This window comes from Ictalurus furcatus, chromosome 15 (assembly GCF_023375685.1).
Source record: "Ictalurus furcatus strain D&B chromosome 15, Billie_1.0, whole genome shotgun sequence".
NCBI classification, from domain to species: Eukaryota; Metazoa; Chordata; class Actinopteri; order Siluriformes; family Ictaluridae; genus Ictalurus; species Ictalurus furcatus.
Window position 1 is genome coordinate 7,290,532 of NC_071269.1, and position 24,530 is coordinate 7,315,061.

Genomic DNA, 24,530 nt, shown 5'->3' on the forward strand with positions numbered 1-24,530 from the left:
GGTACACACTAAAGGCACAAAAAGACGTGCGTATCATATAAAACGAAGCGTTAGTCAATATTATATACATATGATATTAATGAATGAATGTAAAAATCTGGAAGCATGGAGTTGGAGGTAAACAAACAACCAAAAATTCTGAATAAATAAATTTTAAAAAATAAATAATTATCTATCTATCTGTCTATATATTATATATATATATATACACACACATACACACACATATATACACACGCACACACACAATAGGTCATACATATCCTCTAAAACTAAATACCTATTATATAAATACAATATGAATTAATGGGTTAGATTTATATATAGTATTATAAGATATATAGTCACTATAGTGAACCTTCATCTGATCTACATGCATACAGGATATACTGAATATTCTCTATAATAATAATAATAATAATAATAATAATAATAATAATAATAATATCACTCCTTCATCCAGTTAATAAGTGCAGCTTTCCAACCATCTGACTGCCACTCTGTATGTGTGTGTGTGTGTGTGATCAGCTCACCGTTGCTGGAGATGCGGTTCTCCACCTGGGCGGATGATGAGAAAGGGCCACTAAGTTGGATGTAGAGTCCCACACAGTGGAAACTCCGCAGCAGGAGCCGGAACGCGCTCATGTCGCCTCTGCTAGAGGACACCGCCTCACATCCACGCGCACACCCCGATCCCTAGGATAGATCCACACCCGGGGAAAGAGATGTTGTGCTGGCGGTGTGATGGAGAGAGAGAGAGAGAGAGAGAGAGAGAGAGAGAGAGACAGAGGTGTGTTGCAGTCTCTCCGTCGCTGCTCCGTTACTGCGCTCTGAGCCTCAGCGTCACGGACTGTAGCGCGCGGCGGAGGGATACAGCAGCGAAGTGAGCTCTTACGCGGAATGATCTCTTCTCAGACAGTCAACACTAAGTCTATCTATCTGCCTATCTATCTATCTATTAAACTTTCTAAACTAATCTAAATTAATTAACTAAATGAATCAATTACTCAATAGACACATTAATGAAAACATGTCTTATCTATCTATCCATCTATCTATCCATCTATTAAACGTTCTATCCTACTAGGCTATATCATGTATAATCACATATAATGCCAGTTAATCAATAGCCAAATAAATCAAAACATTGTTTATCTATCCATCTATCGATTAAACTTTGTAAACTACTATATCATATATAATGCTAATTAACCAATTACTCAATAGACAAATAAATCACAATATTGCTTATCTATGGATCTATCTAGAACCCTAATTTAAAGAGTGTATCTATTATATATTAATGCATGCAAGATGTATCTGTTGTGGCGTCACAGCTCCAAGGTTCGATCCTTTGCTCGACGTGTCTGCGTGGGATTACTCCAAGTCCTCTGGTTTCCTCCCACTTACCTAAAGCATGCTCGGAGGTGGACATGTGATGCTAAATCGCTCCATGTGCTAAGTTAATGATTGGATAATTGGTTATTATTATTCCAATTATTATGATGATGATTATTGTGATGTCTCCTGTTCCTGGTCTAGGAACATGCCTGCACATGACTGAAGTTTTTGAAAACGTCGTGCGTATTAGTGCGTGCCTGCGTTAAGTCACGTCAGTGACGTGGTTATCCTGGACCACGCGCTCGGTGCTCAGATATAAACATTAAACAAACCGAGATGAAATTTTAACTCGATCATTTGGTCGGCGTTTTGTTCCAATTTAGGTGCACAAAGAGCTACGTACAACTCAACCAGGCGGAAAAGTTCATTATTCCAGCATCTCTGAGGTGTGAAATTACAGCCGGAGCACCGTCGCGGTTATAATCGCTGATATGAGGAGCGCTCGACTTCCTGCCAATTTAATATGCAAATTAGAGCTCGCCTTATTACAGGTGCAGGTTGGAAAGAAGAGGCGCACGATGGAGCAGATGTTTCAGCCACGTGAAGGGGCGACCCCCGGGCCTGCTGCGCCAACATAACCGCCGAGACAACAGAGGGATGTGATTGGCATCGTCAGTCTCTCTCTCTGTCTCCCTCTCTCTGTCTCTCGTTCAGTCTGATGCTCTTCTCTACTTTATACAGTAGACACACATACACACACACACACACACACACACACACATCATCCAAAACCAGAACTTTCTCTAGTAATTCATTAAAGAAAATGCTTTTTAATAAGTACACATGATGGCTGGGATAAAAGGTAAACAGTAAGGAGTTATGTAAGGAATAAAACATCAAATACTTACTGTTATTCTTACCAAGTGGTAAGACGTGGATTATTTTCCAATAACAGCACGTCCTGAAGCATGATATTCCTCATAGATTCCACAGCAATGACAAATTTTTCATCGACTAAAGAACATGTTTAATCTTGTGCATTTAATCTTGTGGAATGCCTTCGAAACAAGCTACACTGCCTCACCTCACCAAATATTCACCTGTCTTAAACTCCTGTACCCCTTCTTCAAAACCTCCTGTGCTAAACAAACCGCATCATGAAGACCTGGGAGAAATGGCCAGACATTGAGGTACAACTAAACATCCTCCTCCTCCAGAGCGACGCTAATCCGTTAACTTTTTTTTTTTAAAAGAATATGGCACGACCGTGACTTGAGGAAACCGTCCACCAAAAATCAGTACCACCCTGCTGAAGAATTTCCGAAGAAATTGAAGATTTCTGCATTACAGAAATCCGAATGGTTTCCACTACAAATACCATTACAAACCATCAGCTAATCATTAAAAGCATTACTGGTCCTTAACAGTATCCACTAGACATAACACGCCACCAATAGAAGGCAAGAAATTACCAGTAGAGACCCACAGGGATCATTACAGTTTCCATGAAAATCAGTACGATTCCCATTATAACCATTAAGAGTGCATGGTGGCTTAGTGGTTAGCACGTTCGCCTCACACGTTCGGGGTTCGATTCGGAGTTTGCATGTTCTCCCCATGTTGCGGGGGTTTCCTCCAGGTACTTCGGTTTCCTCCCCCAGTCAAAAGACATGCATATTAGGCTGATTGGCATGTCCAAAGTGTCCGTAGTGAATGAACGTGTATGTGAGTGTGCCCTGCGATGTATTAGCACCCCGTCCAGGGTGTCCCCTGCCTTGTGCCCCATGGCCCCTGCGATAGGCTCCAGGTTCCCTGCGACCCTGAAGGATAAGTGGTATATAGAAGATGGATGGATGGATGGATTATAAGCATTACAAATTCTATAAGGATTTCTACTGGGGGTTTTTTCAGCAGGGCAAGTAAAGACGGGATTAGTCAGAGAAACAACCATGAGACCAGACGTCTGAGCTTCACTACGCAGAGGAGATGAGCCAGTCTTTAGGATTTGTTGCTTTATCGCATCATACCTAATTTGTATCAAATCGAATTAAAACAAATCTAAACGTAAATGTCGCTTAGATACCTCAAGCATGCGGGGAGGCTCGCAGGCTCGTCACAGCAGACGTCTTACGGCACTTTTTTTGTTTACTATTAGATGCCGTGTTTAACGGATGATACGGGTTTCAGACGAGTACCGCATTGCCACAGGATCCCAAAAGACAGCGGTTAGAGAAATCCTGCTTTACAGCACGGCTTCGCCGCACAGAGGACGGATTAACGCAATTGCAAGCCAGTGACCTTCAACCGTTCGAATGTTATGCTAACTGCTAAATGTTATTAATCCCCCAATAAACAGCGAGAGAAAGAAAGAGAGAGAGAGAGAGAGAGAGAGAGAGAGAGTGTAAGTAATAAACAGCGAGAGAGAGAGAGAGAGAGAGAGAGCGCGCAATAAACAGCGAGAGAACAACAAGAGATGAACAGAGATGGCGCTTTGTGCGTTCTCGCTAACTCACTAGCTCAGCACGCTAGTCATTAGCGTAGGAGTGAGACTTGCTGGCTCATTACCGCTGGACAAACATCAAATTATTGACCATTAAATCCACACCAGGGGCCCGGAGGCAATTTCTGAAAGCAAAGAGCGAGACGAAAGAGCACAGAGTAGAAATACAAAGTTGTTTAGGGACCTAACTGGTAACGGGTACTTCACACAACACCTCGTTTTACATGATGATTCTGTTTCCAGAGCCACGTTTTTGTGTTTTAAAAAAACAAACAAAACTTTATAGCTATTCTTTAAGGAAAGATGCAGCTTGGTAATAATGATACTACAGTATACAGAGGGCTTATTAGAATATTCTCACAGCAGCGTTACTGTACGAATAAAGGACCACTGTGGTCTCGTCGCTTGGTGATGCGGACGCCCCAGGGGACATACTCGGAACCCGTGAAGATCGCGCCGGACTGCGGTTGCGGGTTTAGGACTCAGGTCTCCATCGGTGGACAGTTCATGACTTCACGTTGAGCCTGTGGTGAATTTCTTGATTACACAGTTTGCGCTTTTGGATTCATCGTGTAGATTCATTCCCTTTTGAGTCCGATTCCTCTCAAGGTTTCCTCCTCATGTCATCTCAGGGAGTTTTTCCCTCGCCCCCGGCTCGCTCGTCAGGGATTAATTTTAGATCTGAAATGTATAGATTTCTGAAAGCTGCTTTGGGACAATATCCATTGTTGAAAGTGTTATACGGATCAAACTGCATGGAATTGAAAACATTTTGCGTCGTGCTGTTAGAAGAAAAAAAATCAACAACATTGATTTAATAAAGAACGACGCAGAATACTTTATACATTTATGATTACGTTTAACGTTGTGGAACGTCGACAAAAGTAGTTCCTGTTCTCTCTGTAACGAACATATACAGCACTATAACAAAAACGTTTTGTTGGAATTTGTTTTCTGAGCACTGACTTGGCATTTCCGCGGTAAGATGAACGCCGAGGAAAAGAGTGATGGTTTCTCATGAGGCATTATACATCCATCTCTCTCTCTCTACACATAAACACACACACACACACCTATCTATAAATTTTTTTTTTTTTAAAAAGGCCTTATGAATGTGCTATATCCTGATATGAAAGTGTTCATTGTTTATTTTCAATATAACGTTTAGAGAAAGTGTTATTAATAAGTCACTAGTAAATAATACTAACTTAGTGGTTGTCCATAGAGACGGCGATCTACATTCCCAGGAAGCATGAAGAAAACTGTTCCTCTCTCTCCGTTCGATGTTTTTATTCACATCAGTACATTTCATCACACGTTACGTATATATGAAGACCGTTTAAAAAAAAAAAAAAAAAAAATAGTTTTGTTATCTGCGTAAATATTCCAGGATCATGGATCGGAGTGTCTTGGATGTTGTTTACATGAACAGCATACAGCATCACACCAACACCAGTCTTACCGATTAACACTCAGATACATTTACACGTGACGGAGAGAAATTAATTACATCTTTCCACTTGGGTCTTGTTCTCACAGTTCAGTATTTTTTTTAAAAATGACTCATATACAAAATGTGCTTCATACCCAAGAAGAACAGAAACACGGTTCAGCGTTGAGCTTCACGTTGAATGTGAGCCATTAGTCATGACGTCATAAATTGATCAAAACGCACTATTTACAGAGAAATCAGAGGGCAGGCATCGGTGATCCGAGCGGAGACTCAGAAATCCTCCAGAAGCTCCATGATCCGTTTCTGCTCGCTCAGCCGGTACTCCTCATTCTTGCCGTCGCCGATGCTCTCCGCGTATTCTGCAAAACAGCAAACAAATGTCATGCGTTCTCTATTTTAAAAACAAGAAGTGCTTTTTTTCTTATCCTCCAATATGTGCTGTAACACCAATTGATCACGTTACTGAGTGTTTTATGGGCTTCCACATAGGAGCTCTATATTACTACAAAGTGACGTATAGTGTGAAAAGTACAATGCTTCTTATTTATTTATTATTCACAATGACATAAAAGAGCTTTGATGCAGTAAGAACGTGTAGTCCATCATCTCAAATATGCACAGTTATGCACAAGCTGTCAGCATATGGATGCTTATACGTATGTGTACACACACACACACACACACACACACACACACACACATACAGATATAAAAATAAGCATGAAGGAAAAAGGCTGCAGTCTGCAGTTTCACAGTAGACAGTACGAGTGCAGACTAAGAGCTCTGCTTTAAAAGGCCAAATACGATTAAGAGCAGCAGCACTTAAATCTGCACCTCTGGAAATGTGGAAACATGGACACACACACACACACACACACACACACACACACACACACACACACACAAACTTACTTCACCTGCTCTATCAGAGCACTTGTTATGCTGTGTTCTTAACCCACCTCACACTCTCTGACACACACTCAGCACATCACCACCTCTTTCCTTTCCATTTACTGCTCTCTCTGTTTTTATTCTCTCTTCAGGGCACTTACTAGGCATGTGTGTGTGTGTGTGTGTGTGTACACAGATATCCACAGATTACGTGCTACATAGATATCCAGGTTTAAGTGATAGAATATATAAATTTTTTAAAGACCGTATGCATCCTGAAAAATCTATTGTATAAACTGGGATTGGCATACAGAGGCCACGCCTCCTTCTATACTGGTACTGACAGATAAATAGGCCACACCTCCTATACTGGTACTGACAGGTAGATAGGCCATGCCTCCTTATCCTTCACTGAGACTGATGGATACAGAGGCCACGCCTCCTTCACTGGGACAGATAGAGGCCACGCCTCCCTCACAGGGACAGGTAGAGGCCACACCTCCTCTCCGTCACCTTCTACTTCATTGTGATTGAAAGCCACAGAGGCCACACCTCCTCCTTCTCCCTCAATGAGATTGAGATACAAACACCACGTTTCCTTCTCCATCACTGTGCCAAATGTGATGTCACAGATTGGAACAGTAAATCTTTACTCCCCTACATACACACAAACCTCTCTGAAGGCATGATATTTGACAGTGTAATGGTTCAGGGGAAGATGCAGGCATGGATTATTCTCTTAGCCCTTTCACAACTCGGAGCTGCAAGCCTAGCATCAAACCTGCTTAAAAAAAAAAAAAAGTACGAGCTAAAAAGAAGAAGAAAGGCAGGCATGCTAAAGGGTACCCCCCCACACACACACAGAGCCTTGAATCAGATGCTATTTGCATTCAGCATAAATAGCAGTGAGGAGGATAATCCCTGCTTGAGCTCAGAGGTGTTGCAACCTTGCACAGCCCATATTTTCTCTCTCTCTCTCACACACACACACACACACACACACACACACACTCTCTCTCTCTTTCTCTGACACAATTACATAAACAGATCACGGTGAAGAACAGCTGAATGTCAGTGTACGTGAAACTCTTATCAAGGGCGAGCTCACTCCATGATGCATGAAGCCCGAGCCAGGCTGCGAACCTCCTGCTGTGAATCTGCACGAAACGAGCGGAAAAGGCCTGCGACTTTTGCTTCTGCACAAGCTAATTAAATTCCTAATCTCCGCAGCAACAGCGTGGCGCGATTCCTCTTTTGTCCTAGTTACACATTTGATTACGCTGAAGAAGTACTAGGGGACTGATGACTTGATTAGCAATAAATTCGGTGTAATGAGCACGGGCTGGTTTTAAAAAAGCTCGGCCTCCGTGAGAAGCCTAACCGGTACGAGGACTATAAATCAGAATGGGAGATCGCTGGGAATGCTCAGAGGAAAAACTATAAATCAACATATACACATGCATGCCCTGCAGTATTTGCTATAGGCACATCTGCATCTTTACTATACCGACAAATATGAATAGACAAGCAAATATGTCAATTGCGCGAACAAAAACATGTATCTTATGTAAAATCCAGCCATTTTAAAGAAAGAAAAAAATCTGAAAAAAAATCATTAAATTAATGGCATTATCCATCCATCCTCCGGACCAGGGTCGCGGGGAGCCAATCCCAGGGGATTCAGGGTGCAAGGAGGGGGACTCCCTGGACGTGCTGCCAACCCATCACAGGGCACAATCACACACACATTCAAATACTACAGACAATTTGGAAACGCCAATCAGTCTACAATGCACGTCTTTGGACTGGGCGAGGAAACCAGAGTACCCGAAGGAAACCCCCCCTCCCCAGAAGCACGTGGAGAACATGCAAGCAACGCGCACACAGGGCGAGGGCGGGATTCAAACCCCCAGCCCTGGAGGTGTGAGGCAAGCGTGCCAATGGTGTCATCCGTTTGTTGGATAATATACCACAGAGAATCACCCACAGATAAAGATTAGATGAATGCAAAGTCAAATTATTCACACAAAATTATACATTCATAGCAGAAGCTCCACAACAAAGCTCAGATTGGAATCTAAATAAAAAAAATCTGGAAGAAATCAAACTCTGGGTTTGAGCTGTGTGTGGAGAGGATCACAGCTCCGTGTGGCATACTGAATTAAAGCCAGAGATAGACAAGGGAAAGAAAGGGGGAAAAAAAGGAGAAAAAAGAAAATCAGCTGGTATATTTGATGGGTCAGTGGCTGGGGCTGCACACTTGACCCACGACACGCTGCTTGATGAAATCCAGCCTGAAAAAAAACCCCCAAAAAAACCCACAATCACACTGACAGCATGCTGACCAGAGGAACAGTGTGCCTGCAATCAGCAATCAACAGAGGAACAAACAAAAAGCTTCAAGGTGAGAGAACAGAATGAGGGACTGTATTACAATTTCATATCACAATAATCATCTCAACCTCATCTCACAGCTTGTGATACAAGCACAATAATAAAAATATTTAAAGAAAAGTGACACACAACTAAAATTTTCCTCAGTTGGAGTGACGGTGAACCAAACTCATACCCGGTAATTATGAATGATGAGATTTGCTTGCTCGGAGAAATAAATAAGCTTGGAAGCTTAGGACTTAAGCTTAATAAAATAAATTCTTTAGCTGTCCAAAATCCCAGCCAGTCTGAGAACCGTGGAACGAAACCATCAAATGCAACTTTCAAACTGTTTGTGGAACGGTCGAGTGGGAGCTTTAAACAAAACTACTGAATGCATTCTCTGTATGAACGTGTCAAATGGAACCTTGTGTAGAACTGTTGAAAAGGCCCTTGGGTATGGAACAGTCGAGTGGATCTTGACCTTGGGTACGGAACAGTCGAGAGGAACTCAGGTACGGAACAGTCGGGTGGATCTTGATCTTGGGTACGGAACAGTCGAGTGGCTCTTGATCTTGGGTACGGAACAGTGCGGTGGATCTTGATCTTGGGTACGGAACAGTCCGGTGAATCTTGGGTACGGAACAATCAAATGAATGCAAAAAAGTGAACCATGCCAAGCCACAAAGACCAATCTCAGAAGCACCTCCCTACTCTTTAGAGTTCACTGGATAATTAAGGGTTATTAGCATCCAAAAAGGTTTGTTCTTGGAACCCTTTCTGTTGGAGACGTACTTTAACATAGACCCTTTAAAGGTTCCCCTATAGGGACAACCAAAGAACCCTTATGGGTGTATCCAATCCTCAAAGGAAAACTATGCCTGTGAGGGCATTTAGAATTCCAGGCCAAATGGAAATTCCAGTATGAGGAATTGAAAACTACAGAATGTCTTGAACTAGTGAAACAATCTCCAAGCGTTTGAGAAGTTAACAAGTTGCCTTGACATATACCTTCTTCTAGACATTTACCCAGAACTTGTGACTTTAGGGGCTTTTTGTGCTAGTGATCAGAAAGTTCAAATCTCAGGACTGACAGAAAATCAGTGAACCTTCAGCAAGGTTCTTAACCCTCAATTACTCAATGTCCCTGGATTGCATGCTACCTGGCTTTCATGTCGCTTTGGGTAAAAATGCCTGCCAAACAAATACATATAAATAAGAAAATCCACTACGACCCTGTTTCCTTTTAGTCTGACCGAATCAGCGCAAAGCTAATTGCCCTTTAATGACTTCCTTTCACTGTTAGCACTTTCGTTTGAAGTATACCTTTGACTATAATGCACCCCACTGCTACTCTTAATTCGACAGTGAGGGCAAAGTGCCAGCAGTGTTGCTGCTCGATGGTACCTCTGTGCTGTGTGGTCCTGGCAGTGCTTTCCCTCCACAGGTCTGCTCAAGGCCACAGCTGCTACAAACCCGCAGCAGAAAATTTCAATTTATCACAGGCGGTGCCAGCGATTCCACAATGAGCCTCCCACACACAAGCTGCTCTCCAAAAGAAAGCGAGGAAAAAGGGATGCATTTTCCATTTATTGAAAGGTGTTTATTAAAACTTCTTGACAGTTTTATGAAAATTGGACCTTACATAATACTGGTAGATCTGAAAATGTCAAAAGGTACCAAGAAAATGAAGGCATTTGCAAAAGACATGTTTTAATGTAGCATGGTAATATTGAAAGTTGAGAGCCATGATGCCCAGTTGATTTGACTGGTCAAGTGAGGAAGTTTGCTGGTAACAGGTCAGAACACCACACCATGCTATACCCAGAATGGACCCCCACCACCACCATAAGACAACTATCTAGGTGAATCCAATTGTAAAGATCAAAGCACGCTGCAGGAATGACAAAGATCAGACCAGCTTATGGTCTGAAACAGCTTGAGAACAGATTATGGTCTGAAACCGTCTGAGACCAGCCTACGGTCCAGAACAGGCTGAACCAAGCCTACGGTCCGAAAAAGGGTGAACCTATGATTCAAAATGGGCTAGGACCAGAATACAGTTCAAAATGGGCTGAAACCAGCCAGTGGTCCAAAACAGGCTCAGAACAGGTTATGATTGAAAACAGCTTGAGACCAGCCTACAGTCCAGAACAGGCTGAACCCAGCTGAACCAAGCTCATAGTCCAGAACAGGCTGAGATATGCTGATAGTGCTTAACGGGCTGAGACAAGAATACATAGACCAGCCTTTAGTACAATATGAGCTGTAACCTTAGGAAGATGCTTGGATGTTCCAAATTTCAAAATCACAACATGTCAATATTCTAGCATTTAAAAAAAAAAAAAAAAAAAAAAAAATCACCACTACACTTAAAATGAACGGAAATTTCTGGAAAATAATGATAAAACAAATATTATTGTGACAACAAGTATTCGGGTACTCATCTGGAAACATCATATATTAAAAGTCTGTACCATACCGTTCAGGTCAGCCTTATACAGTATAAATGAACACAGAACAACAGACAAGCAAAAAAAAAAGGAGAAGAATTAACCACCATCTCATTTAATGTATTGCAGTGAATGTGAAATAGTTGGTCTGGAATTAAAAGTTTGCCAAAATTAAAAAGTGCCGGTAGGTTTTTTTTTTTATTAATTGGACCCTGTCATGCAGTTCACTTCAAAAGGTGTTGGGAGTTTATGCTAATAAGACAGCTCACATTCATCAAAGTAGATTTGTTCCACCTCGAAACTCGCTCAATGTGAGCGGCGTGGACCAAAAAGTAAAGTCAGGGACATTTTCCTGGCCTTCTCTGCCAGCCATTTTGGAGTCAAATGTACAGATGTGAGCTTTGTGGCGTCGTTAATCATTTATGACCAGCCTGACTGAGCGCGCTCGGCTGCAAAAAGAGCAGGGCTTCTGAGGACACGCGCTCGCATGGGGCGGGGGCTTAATTACTTTAAATGGCATGCTCACCGCTGTGTTTAGCGCAGCCGATTATTCACACTGAAGCATTCGTTATGCGTGCTGAAGTGAGACTAGCTGTGACGCGAGGAGAATGCAAACATGCAACACGTACTGACACTGTCCCAGGGATCAAACGGTAATGCGGCGACCGGACAGTTCAGGAACATTACTCGAGGCTTAAAACTGGTGGACAGTCTACAGACGAGGCATGATCTTTGTCGCTGGCTCACCTCTCATGATGTGGCGCACCGTCTTAACCGATCCGCCCCTCAGGTTCAGGATTTGATGTACTCTCTGCTGCAGCTGTGACAATAATAATTCAAACAAAGACAAGGACTTACGTTATACCAGAGTGCTCTCGATTCTGATTGGTCAGAAGGTGCTCATCAATTTTCTATAGCAGCAGCTCTGACACTAGAGCAGCTGCAAAACCACATGTTGATATTAAAAGCACTTTGTATGAGCTGTAATAAATCATAAAAGGAATGAAAACACTCTCCAAGACATGCTCTGAATCCCAAAATTATTATAATTTTTTCTGATTTACCTGTGGAATTCCTGCACTACTGATCTCCACCATGATGTAACAGATCAGCTGCAGGACAAAAAGGCCGGCATCCAAACGGCGCAGGTAAAACTCGTCCTCCATGGCGTCATCCAGGATCTCGCCCCGCCGCACCATGTCCTGCAAACACGCACGCACACACACACAGAGACTTTTATCATTCAGTGGAGTCGCTGCTGATCAGTGTGTAGATCAGTCAGTTTGGGACTTAATGGCATGGAGGGACTCCATCACTCATACACACTCCTGTGCCGATACTCATCAATCTTAAGCACTTAGTCCACGCGTCGATACCTGAGCACCGTCAATACTCTCTAAACTCGAATTCATCACCATTAGAAAGTTTGCAGGGATTTTCGAGGCCGTGCTAACCGGCGGGAAAGCAGCTCTGCCCTGGAACCCGTCGCATCGCTTTTGGAGGTTCTGAAGAAACGATAGTAAAAATGTTTACTCTTTGTTAAACCGCAATCTTGCATCCGAGTGAAAAAAAATAAACAAACAAAGAAAACCCACCGTGCCATCGTTTAACAAAGAAAAACACATGCAATCGTTGACATAGTGAAGATGACGACATCGTGGAAGGAGTCTCCAGTGTCAGTGTTCTCTTGATATCTTCAGGATAGATGGTGGTATCTCCGGTAACTCTGCTTCATCTCACCACCATGTTGTTGAATATTTTCCTCGATATGAGTATTTGAAATGCCCTAACCCTTTTTTTTTTTTTTTTGGACATCAATATTGCTTTGCATTAGCTTGTTTATGTTGTATCGCTTGAAAATAATTACCCTCTGGCCACTTAGTCGCATTGCATCTCTGTGATTTGATTCGTTTCTTGCTGCGCTGGTAGCGCTGTATTAGTAGGACACGTGACGTTTTTGTGAGACTCGGTCTACAACATGGCCGTGTTTTCATTACACGACACAGAGAAAGGGTTTAGTGCAGTAACGCAGACAGACTGAAACATGCTGCTATCTCTCCCGCTGTGCTGAGAGGCGTCTCTTTGTGTTCGTCAGCATGCATGCACCTTGTTTGCGAGGCCATGCTCCAGCAGCTCTTCCTCACACATAAACTCTCTCTCTCACACACAGACGCAATATTTCCCGCCTGGAAAGGCTGGCGTTCCCAGGAGGGAGGCCGATGTCAATCGCTGCAATTACAGCATGCACAAACTCCAGCTGTCGCGTTCCCTTTAGACAGCCACTGCGGGAGCTTAGATGATCCTCACGACTTTGAAAACAGGAAATACCCTTTAGAGACAAACCTGAAATCTAAAACCATTCCTTTTTTTTGTGTGTGTGTGTGTGGTGGGGGGGATGGGGGTCCAGATTGAGAACATGTATTTGTGACAGAGGATGGAGACGGAGGACAGGAAAAAATTGTTTTCTTCTCAGGAGACTGAGAGTCGAGTTCAATTGGGGAAGAGAAAAAAAAAGATCTTCACCTGAGCTTCTAATGGGCTGCTGGAGTAATTTTTTTTCTTAAAAAGTCACACGAAGTTTATGACAGACACACACACACACACACACACACACACACACACACACACACACACACACACACGAGAGAGAGAGCGAGAGAGAGAGCGAGAGAGAGAGAGAGAGAGAAAGAGTCTTCACACTCATTACTGGAGAAGAAGGAAAGGAAAGTGCTAGAGAAGGGCCTGAGGGGAAACGAGATTCAGTCACTTTGTGGAGGGAAAAGGCAGGTGTTTAATGCCACGGTTGGGAAACATAACAGTGCAGCGTCTCTCTCTCTCTCTCTCTCTCTCTCTCTCTCTCACACACACACACACACACACACACACACACACAAAGTCTACAATTAATCCATCAGCACTTTCCCTACAGACGCACGCTGTCCATAATTACACATAACACACAAGGAAGATGCCATGTAACTTCACTAGTGCTGCTCTAATGCAGAGGATTCTGTGTGAAGGAAAGAAGGGAGGGAGACAGGAAAAAGGAATGAAGGAAGGAAGGAAGGTAGGAAAGAAAGGGAGACAGGAAAAGAAGGAAGGAAAGGGAGTCAAAAAACAAAGGAAGGAAGGAAAGAAAGGGAGACAGGAAAAGAAAGAAGGAAGGAAGGAAGGAAGGAAGGAGAGACAGCGGGAAGAAGGAAAGAAGTAAAGAAAGAGAAAGAAAAAGTTAGAAAGAAACAAAGAAAGACAGAAAGAAAGAAAATCTGAATCTAACTGTGGCTCTAAAAAGGAATCCAATGGTGATTGACAGGTTTAATCTAGCAGATATGGTAAAGCTCTTTAGGTCTGAGGTTATGATCTGAATTGTCTGTACACTCTATCATACAAGTCATTCTGTTCATATGACTTTATTTCATTCTACTGTTTCCTTTCATTTTATTCTCTCCTGCATTTCCCCTCTCTCTCCCTTTCTCTCTCATACACACACACACATACACACACATACACACACATACACACACATACACACACATACACACACACACACACACACACACACACACACACACACACACACACACACACACACACACACACACACACACACACATTATAGTCACCATGCCCCTTTCATACTGATGATGAAATTTCCAAAAAGCAGACATGACAACCTGTCATGGGCGTATGTGTGTGTGCGCGTGAACTGTGTGATGGAGAAAAGGCAAGAAGAAAAGTGTGATGTAATGCTCCTGAGCGAAAGATAACATCACCTCTGAATCACATCGCTCTCATCACTCTGATCAGACCTATCGCCACAGATCAGAGTTCAGCAAGGTCAGGGAAAAGGTTAGAAAGCTCATGAGGGTGTGGTGGTGTGGGGGTGTGTGTTCTTACATGCTTCTCTCCATCAATTCTCCTGTCTGCGAGCTGAACGGCCTCCAGGTATTTAAAATGCAGCTCCATCAGTCTGTCCACCTTCAGAAAAAAAAGGAAAAGAAGGGCCGTATTAGAGACACACACACACACTTATTGCTTCATTCTTTAAGCTATGATGCAGCATTATTAATTCAGAGGACATTTGTAGTATATTTAAAACTGTACTTCAAGCCTTTGCTGTTGTGTAGTGTAGTATTTGTCCCATTAGTGCTGCCGTAGTTCTTTATTAAGATGTCAGTACAGAGCCAATATTAATGCTAAAACCTTAATGAGCTTTACCTTAACTGCTGGAGTAGCACGCCTACCGTAAATACTCTAACAAACAGGCATTCGAATTAAGTGAATGCCACGTGCATTTAAAGAAAAAATTACGTTATATAAATATTATTAAATATCAAGCAAGCGTTCCATCAAAGCCTTAAATCTATACTATGTATTAAAGGTATATTTAACTTGGCTTGAAGTTTAATCAACAATACAGGGTTAATAAAAAATAAACAAACCATTTACCTTCTCACAGTCATTCTCGGTGAACTTGCTGAGCAGGCGGCTCCTCTGCTGCCCCTTAAGGTTCCTCAACATGGACGCCATGATGGAGCACACATGTTCTGATGGAAGAGGAGAAGAAACCACAACACTATCAAATGATTTTGCGATTCCAACATAAACATTCACGGAACATAGTAAGAAAAGTGCATTTTTGTTTGGATGGTTGTGTGTCGTTCTTTTTTTTTTCTCTCCCTCTCAGTTTAATCTCCACTATTTCAATCTCTCGACACTAATCTGAAAGACTGAAGGCTAAATCGTGTTTCCTACAACACCATTAAACCAAGTGCGTTCTTATTATAGGGTCGATAACGCAGAACACATCGAAATCAATATCAGGTGTTTTGTCCATTAAGACGCTAAACAATTAGCATGGCATGTGTTCTGTTGGTGGGGTTGGGGTTAGGGTGTTTTGTTTTTTCTTTAAAGCTAAAGGATATTCAGATAAGAGGCCACCGTTGTCAATCGGTCTTCATTAGCGTGTGTGAGTGGTGAGAGTCGAGATTGTGCTGATTGAACATGACACACATTCAGTACGGCTAAACAGAATCAACTTCCTGTACAGCGTCAACAGGTCGGGTTTTCTATATGGAGTGGAAAAAAACAAAAACAACAAAACAAAATGATCCTCACAATTAAAACTGTTTACGCTGAGGTTGGCAAATGTTAACTTTTTGGTCCTACAACAGAACTCTAACTCTGCAGCTCGTTAACAAGCAGTCACAAGGTCCGAATCGATACGTCGGAGAACTCGAAACTAAACCAGGAAACTAAATGCTGAGAAAATGCTAGAAAGCGCTACAGAATCACGACGGCGGGTGCTTTCGTTTCCTTTCCGATTAGCGCGAGATCGATCCAATAGTACACGTATTGAGATCTACAAGCAAGGAGAACTCAACAGCGCACCTCCTTACATCGTTTACATACTGAACACGTCGATCCGGCAGCCTAATCTCAGGAGGAAGCCACGGGGTGATGGGAATTAGCAAGTAGGAACAGGAAGTGCTTATTCAGCTATCTGATTTCCTCTCAAGCCGAGCATAGGAACGAAAAAGAGGAACATAGGAGCTTAGGACGGCACCGGAGAACACGTACGCTACATCGTAAGGTGGTAGAAAGTGTATGCATGACACAGCATGTACATCAATGTGGAAGAGAACGCTGGATTAGCAGGCAGGTATGGTTCTCCTGAACGCTGCTCTGGTCAAAAAAAATAAGAGGAAGCGAGAAAGAAGGTGAAGGATGCAGCAAGAATGAGGAGGAATAAACGAACATCCTCTCGAGCTTTGGGTCACCGTGGCAACAGGGAGAGGGGCCATTAGTTGAAGTGATGTCAGAGAGCGCGAGTTAAAGAGAATAAACTAAATGACTGTAATAGAGATTAAGGATTATGCAGGAGTGGTGTGTTAATACGAGTGTTGTTAAGCAGTAAACCTCACTCTTCCTTCTGTTCCCGCCATCTCTGGCACCACTCGCTCGCTTATATCCCTTCCAGTCATTTTTAAATCCTAATTTCTGCTCGTTACAGCTTGCTTGGATAATAAAAACCCAATTCTGATTGGCGACAGACATGTCATGATGGACTTATCTCCGGGAATGGAAATTGTGCGCCGAATCATATTACTTCCCATCAGGTGGTTTTCAAACACGTAGATGGAAGCAATTGGATTCTTTCTTCCTTCAGACCTGAGCACACCAATCCTTTCTATCCTCAGGTCTAAAACCAGTTACAGTTGCAATTGAAATGATTCGACCCCCATCGCAAATCAGGTTTATAGTCCAACCGTACAGACTTTCAGCTGTCTGCGACGAACAAATCCCACAAACGCGACTGAAATCTTTCAACACGACGAACGCTTCGAGTGGTTTCCGGAAATTCGACTGGAAATGCAACTTAACGATTTCTCCAGTCTCAAAAATATTCACCCCCTTCATGGCACACATCTTTATTGCTTAGTAGAGCATGCTTTTACTGTTATGACCTACTGCAAATGAGATGCATAGCTTCTAGCGGCGTTCCCGAGGAACCATATCCCATTCCTCATGAGCAACGGCCTCCTGTTGAGTTATATTCTTGGGTTTGAGTGCTGGGTTCTCTATCCTTGGGTCTTGAGCCTTTTCTCTCCATGCATGTTGTAGAAACTAATGGGATCCTTTGAACATTTGGCTTCTTTCCATTCTGGTAAATAAAACCAAATGAAAATCAGTCCCATTTTCACCGCCACCACCAATTGAATCCTTTCCGTCCAAGTTTCGAGCTGCAATTATACATTCAATTAGGTTTGTTTTCACAATAAAAACCACAAGGAACTTGTCTCCGTGGAACTTGATGGATGACGAAAAGGGACGTTTGAGGCATCGATGTGTACTGGACCAACAGGGGTTTAAAGAAACGCCTCGCTACACTCCCCGATTAAAAAAAAACAAAAAAAAAAAACAAAAAAAAAAAACCACCATAATCGCCTCACACAGCTTGCACTTGCAAACATAATGAGAATGCTTAGGATAATCCTCATTTGAGGGAAAAAATATAATTAAAAAAATAGAAGAATCAATTACTATAAGCTTCACAGAGATTCAAAAATGTCCAATCCATCTCCCGCTCAAATAAGAGAACATTCTGAGTCTTGATTAAGTGACACGGACAGTGATTAACCGAGCTTTTTCCCGTGCCATTTACGCCAATTATTAGCACTAACGCCAATCTATTTTCACTGAAAAAGTCCAAAGGGAACCATTTCTGAAAGCCCCAGCAATTTTCTTTCTCCGTTTAGCATGATAATCTCTAATGCTAACTTAATGCCGTGGGTGTGGGGGTTGAAATCAAACATCCAGCCATCTTTCTCTCGTTCATAACAGTTTTAGCCATTTGTTATTGTTCTTACATTTTCCTGTATTCACATCATGGAGTAACAAGGCATCGGTTAAACCGAAAGACTGCAAATAAATTGTTTCTGATTAACGCCTACTGACTGCTGTGAAGGAGACAAATTACTTCAATTTAATTTAAACATGGACTACGTTTACATGGAGAGCAGTAATCTAATTATTGACCTTATTCTGATTAAGACGTATAATATCCTGATTAAGGTGTTTACACGAGTCGTGTTTAGAATGCATGTTCCTGTTTTACATGTTATAGAACGTAGATCGATTAACGGCACACGTCATTACGTCCCCATGCCACGCCGTCTGACATTCCCTCCAGAATTTCACGTATCGACATACAGTTTGTCTTCGTTATGGCACTGTATACAGTTTTGGGTGTTTCAAGTGCAGCCTCTAGTGCATGTGATAATTTGTCACTCTGTACATGCTAATAGACAACTGCTTGAAGCCGTGGGCTGCGTCCGAAACCGCGTACTTACCTAAATACATACATTTCTCCTACTATACAGCAGGTAAGTACGCGGTTTCAGAGTGCAGTTCTCAGCCATGCTCTCTTGTTTACTGTTAAACGGTTGAGCGCTGCCGTGTGTGTACGTGTCCCGTCACAAAATGCGGTGAAAACTCCCACACGGTATTAATAGTGTGATTAAAGTGTGTACATGTTTATAAGGCGCTTCCATAATGCGACTAAAATAGGAATACTCCACATGTCTTAATTCGATTTGTGTTTACTTCGAGTATGACTTTAGTCGGATTAAGGTCATCAATAATCGCTGTTTACATGGTAGCTTCTTAATCAGAGTATCGGATTAATCAGGTTAATATCGGATTATTGTTGTCCATGTAAACGTACTGATGAACACATGTCAAGACACCCATAAAAAATTATTTTTTTAATAATACCCTCCACAGTTTTAGCTAAATGCATACATAAAACATTGTTACAGTCAGACTGGATTTTATTTTTAAAATGATACCGCAGTGATGTTTCAAGTTTTCATGTCCACGCAGCATATAATGAGATTTCAACAAATTTTCCGTAAGCAGAAATTTGTGTACCATATGTGGTTATTTATATTTTATTAAAACCCATATTTCTGTTTATTTCCTTTCATTTCCCTGCACAGGAGAATGCTGGCTTTACCCTCATTTGCATTCTCCCAGTTGTTCCCCTTAACATATTTGCACACTTACCTTTTCCACCGTGGCTAGCCTGCATGCTTCATTCGTCACGTACGCACAGATGTTCCCTACACCCTGCCTCCAGTCAGCTTTCGAAAAGCGCAACGTCATGGATGAGAAGCGAACAGTGATACGCTGGTTCTTATAGTCACGTGTGTGTGTGTGTGTGTGATTTTGCATCATTTACCATTTGGTCGCTGATGCAAACATTAAACAAAATTACTCTCACTGATTTCTTGTAGGAGAAACTGTTGCTTCCTCACTGAAAATTATTAAGTATTGGTCGTGGCGTGCTTTTCTTTTCTTTTTTTTTTTTTTTCCCCCCTTTCCCCCTCTCGCTTAAGAGTCGCAAAGAAATAAAACCGGTAGCTAAACATAGCTGTATGTTGAAATAACACTTCCATGCCAAAGATCACATCAAACCGCATATCGTGTAACTGACATTCCAACCCCAAAACGACAAACTAATTGGTTTATTTTTGCTCCGTGAACGGAAATAAATCCCGAAGACACCACGCTTGCGATGATTTATACGTTTAAAAAAAAAGGTGCATCCGGTGGAATTCGATTACGTTTCTATAACAGCACATTTCCAAAGTGATTTACTCTCCTTACACCACAGCAACATGCCAACAATTACTTTCATCAAATAAAAAAAAAATTGATTAATAAAAAAAGTACATATCTGATTACTGATTATATTTAATGTTTATATACATGTAAATATTTCACGTTAACGATTGCGAAACAAGCTACTTCCTGTTCTCAACTGCAAAGTGTAAACTAATCAGTCCTAAACCTACAGCTTTACCTGGAGCTCCTAACAAATATTAAACAAACATCTCCTTACATCCGTTTGTTAAACCCCCCCCCCCATACAAGTACCTCTGAATGAGTCGTTACTATGGAAACGATAACATAATATTATAAGTTAACATTAATATACTTCCATAAATATGTGCGTTTGAGAAAACACCCTCTGACCAATCAGGCTCGAGCATTTGAGAACACTGTGGTATACTGCACGATAAAGCGAGGAGCTGAACGGTGCTCGGAAACGTGATTGAGGGAGTTATTAATAAATAAATAAATAAATAAAACTCTTTCCAGAACGTTCTAGTGGTAGAGCTGGAATGTTTTTTTAAAATGTGGAAGAACGGAAATAAGCGTCCCACTGGGACTCGTATTCCGCCTTAATGATTGCGTAGAGGTGTTGATTTGCTTCTGGATTACAAACAGATGCATCGTTAGGTGACTAAAACTGCTCCTGTCAGAGGCCGAGTTCCCAAAATTCAACCCCACGTGGGACATCGCTCACAGCATACAAAAACACGAACACACCGCAATCAACACTGCTTCACCTGCTCGCTCTCTCACCCTCTCTCTCGCTCGCTCTCCAGGCTTCATCTCTCACTTCCTAAAATAGCGCACCTCGTTAAGACACAGCCAAAACTCTCGCTTCATAGAGCACGATTAAAATGTACGGCACACACACACAACGTACGCATGCTCTCATCCTCACGTTTTAGACAGTTTCAGTAATTACAGCTGCACGAGAATGAATTACGTCTCATGGTGTAACATGTTCACACTTTCCTGCAGTCACGCAGACATCTACCTCTTTAGGCGAGTGTTTCCGTGGGCTGGAGCCATTCGGTGTCAGGGCTATTATTAGAGATCGAATTCTTCTTAACGAGCTGGTCACAGACGCGAATTTCGGCTTGCGACGTCGTGTGCTGGGGTGTGAATTTCAGGATCGCCGTCAAGGTTCACTAGAGCGTGACTCTTTTCAGCGACTTCAAAAACACTCTCCGTATTAAGGATCGGTGCCGTTTAATTAACGAGTTAGAAGCCCCGCCCCCTTCTCACTGCTTTCCAGTTAGCAAAGCGCTGGCAAACGCATACTGCTCGCACTAATCCGCACCCACGAGCGGCGCATAATACGTAGGACGTGATGGACATGGATATTTCCAGCGCGCTGACGACATTCAGATGATGTGCTGCTCGGGTCAAAATAAACAAAAGGTGTTGTGTAATGCGTCCCACAATGCAACAGTGACGGAAAATTGTGGGCAGAGAGAGCAACATGGTTATACTGCAGTATGTGTCTAAGTTTTCTAAAACTTCTTGCTGTTACTAACGTGTTAGCAGATTTAAAATTTTTCCTTGAGATCTTTCGTTCTTGATGAACAGTTACGGCGTAATGATTTTGGTACAGTTTCACTTTTATACCATCACTGTATTTCTTTTCCCATCACCCCATTACATCTTTTTTGTGTTTTAGGTTTTTTTTTGTGTTATTGTTGCTTCAGTTTAAGCAAGAATAACTGAAAATATTCACAGAAATTAATAAGAATAACATCATTTCGTTCATCATGACTGTAGGTATGAACTGACAGTTCACACATCCTATCCTGCATATTATACTGCATGTACACAGTATGTAATCAAGTGCAGAGGCCACGCCTCCTACACTCATCTCCTCTATTGAGACTGATAAGCACAGAGGCCACACCTCCGTCACTAATTGCGCCGAGCACAGAGGCCACGCCTCCTTCAATGACGAGCACAGAGGCCACGCCTCCTTCTCTGACACTGATAAGCACAGAGGCCACGCCTCCTTCACAGATTCTGAGGAGCACAGAAGCCACGTCTCCTTCACAGATTCCGACGAGCACAGAGGTCATGCCTCCTTCTTTGACACTGATAAGCACAGAGGCCATGCCTAATCTTTTAGGATTATTTAGCAAACAGGCCACGCCTCCTCACACGCTCTGCTGGGACTGACTTGCACAAATGCCACATCTCATCTACACTACTAGGTCTGTTAAGCACACAGACCACGCCTCCTCTACTGAGACTGGCTTGCACAAAGGCCACACCTCTTTAACTGAGACTGATTGGCACAGACACCATACCTCCAAAAGAAGGAGGGAGAGAGAGAGAGAAATGAAGAGGTTATTATGGGATACCTTCATGCTCCTTGTCCGACACGCCGGCCTTCCTCATCTTCTTCGGCGTCTTCATGAACAGCGGGAAAATCGTGCGAAGGCCGAGGATGTCAACAAACTTGTGGCAGTTATCAGTGCCCTCGGGGCCGATCATGCCGTGGTCCAGGACCTTGAGGGCGCTAGTGCGAGACAATTTCTTCTCCCTACACACACACACACACACACACACACACACACACACAATCAAGAAGAAAATGAACCAAAACAGTGTGCATTACAGTACTGTTATCTCAACGACACATTAATATAAACACTTAACTTGTAGTACTTTACTCTGTCTGTCAGCTCACTTCACGCATTCAGTGCTGGAAAAATAATACACTTGCTCCAGATGTCATCATGTGTATTATCATTTTATCTTCTCGTCTCTGCACTACCGTAACAAACTGTTCACCAAACTAGCTGTTAATCTAATAAAAAAAAGTTAAAAATCCGTGCATCGGGCCTCATTAATCATGCTATTTACACAGAAATCCTTTGCAGGAGCATTTACACACTAAACGTGAGACGGGAGCTCCTGAGTTTGCGTAACTTTATGTATCAGGAGACTCACTAATAAAAGTAAAATGCTGTAAATATTCAATTAACTTTTAAGTATCGGGAATTCTTGTGCTTTATATGATCATACTTTAAATGTCTGTGGCTTTTACTTGTCAAAGCTGGTGTCAAAGCCCCAAAAAACACCACCACATCGTCAGCTACTTTTACATAATATAATACATGCACTTGGTCCTTGTAAGTGATTCATTTCCTGAATCCTGAGGAAATAATAAATCAGTTCTGCGCATCATAAAGCAAACGTGATCAATAGGTTTAAGGTCCAGCGAGATCACGCAGCACAAACAGCGGTGTATCAGAGCTCTCCGACGAGCAACACGGCACTCTGGGAAATGTAGCTGTCTATCACGCTGCCACTCTCCTCATCCGGAGATGATGAACAGCGCTGTTTATCGAGCTCACGGCAAAAACGGTTCAGGTGTCAGAGAGAGAGGGGGGGATATGGAAAGAAAGTGTGTGTGTGTGTGTGTGTGTGTGTGTGTGTGTGTGAGATGAGATTTGTGAAGCAGAAAGCTGTTTGGAGGATGCTGGAAGCCCATCTCACCTGCAACGAACGTCTAAATCCAGACGACACGAAACGGCAGTCATGCCACGACAAAACGCTTCCCGTTTTTCATCAAGTGTCACTACAATTTATTTTACACTGTTCATTTTCATTTCCCACACAATAATTCTCTCACATGCAGGGGGAAAAAAAACAACCTTTATTTCCTCTTAATTTATCGTCCGTTACGAGAATAAAAAATATATAAAAGCTGCCGAAAAAGAAAATACACAGCTTTCTACCTTCTTATGGAACTACGAAGACCATGATGTAGCGCGCCTAAATTAATTAACCGCACCCACCATAATCATCAGCCAATCACAAACCTGAGCATGAGGTTCATCAGCTGAAGCCCCTCCCCCTTGAGGAAGCGGTCGCGGTTGGCCGGCAACATGAGGCAGGAGCAGAGAGCATCGAAGAGGTTCTCCATCATCTCCTGCTCCTCCGGCGTGGACGGGTTGTGCCTCTTGAACACCTGACACACAGTGACATGGCGTTAGTATGGATTTATAACATGCTTAAGACCACCTTCATTACAGCATCAAACAACACTAATGACACATTACTAAAGCGCACATTAACTACTGCTTAACACCACCACAATGCACATCAATAACAGGTTAATAACACATTAATTACCAGCTTTGCAGCTTCCCCCCCCAAGGGGTTTACCGTAAAAATCATTGAACACTATTTATTCATACATTATCCAGTTCCTTTAAGAAACCTATGTACTAATCACGGAGCTGCTGAATTCTCTATTCTGATTGGCCAGTGCGGTGTTGATGAATTTTCTAGAACAGCAGCTCGGACAGTAGCGCAGCTTCAAATCACACGTTTACATTTATGC

General features: G+C 42.4%; 2 protein-coding genes across 3 annotated transcripts in view; both read right to left on the reverse strand.

The window, feature by feature from the left end:
• The window catches only part of LOC128619715 (V-set and transmembrane domain-containing protein 2-like protein), a 39,521-nt gene extending 34,995 nt beyond the window's left edge, over positions 1–4,526 (reverse strand). Inside the window, exons 1-3 of the mRNA XM_053644075.1 lie at positions 3,855–4,526; positions 2,250–3,668; positions 534–2,072 (exon numbers count right to left, since the gene is read on the reverse strand). Coding sequence (XP_053500050.1) covers positions 534–645 — 112 coding nt within the window. The 5' untranslated portion in view covers positions 646–2,072; positions 2,250–3,668; positions 3,855–4,526. The remainder of the gene's footprint in view (positions 1–533; positions 2,073–2,249; positions 3,669–3,854) is intronic.
• A 588-nt stretch (positions 4,527–5,114) lies between these two features.
• The window catches only part of ctnnbl1 (catenin, beta like 1), a 30,636-nt gene continuing 11,220 nt past the window's right edge, over positions 5,115–24,530 (reverse strand). For both annotated transcript variants that reach the window (XM_053644067.1, XM_053644066.1), the window contains exons 11-17: positions 24,007–24,155; positions 22,540–22,721; positions 15,461–15,558; positions 14,909–14,989; positions 12,076–12,213; positions 11,759–11,831; positions 5,115–5,653 (exon numbers count right to left, since the gene is read on the reverse strand). In XM_053644067.1, the coding sequence (XP_053500042.1) occupies positions 5,565–5,653; positions 11,759–11,831; positions 12,076–12,213; positions 14,909–14,989; positions 15,461–15,558; positions 22,540–22,721; positions 24,007–24,155 (810 nt within the window). In that variant the 3' untranslated portion in view covers positions 5,115–5,564. The remainder of the gene's footprint in view (positions 5,654–11,758; positions 11,832–12,075; positions 12,214–14,908; positions 14,990–15,460; positions 15,559–22,539; positions 22,722–24,006; positions 24,156–24,530) is intronic.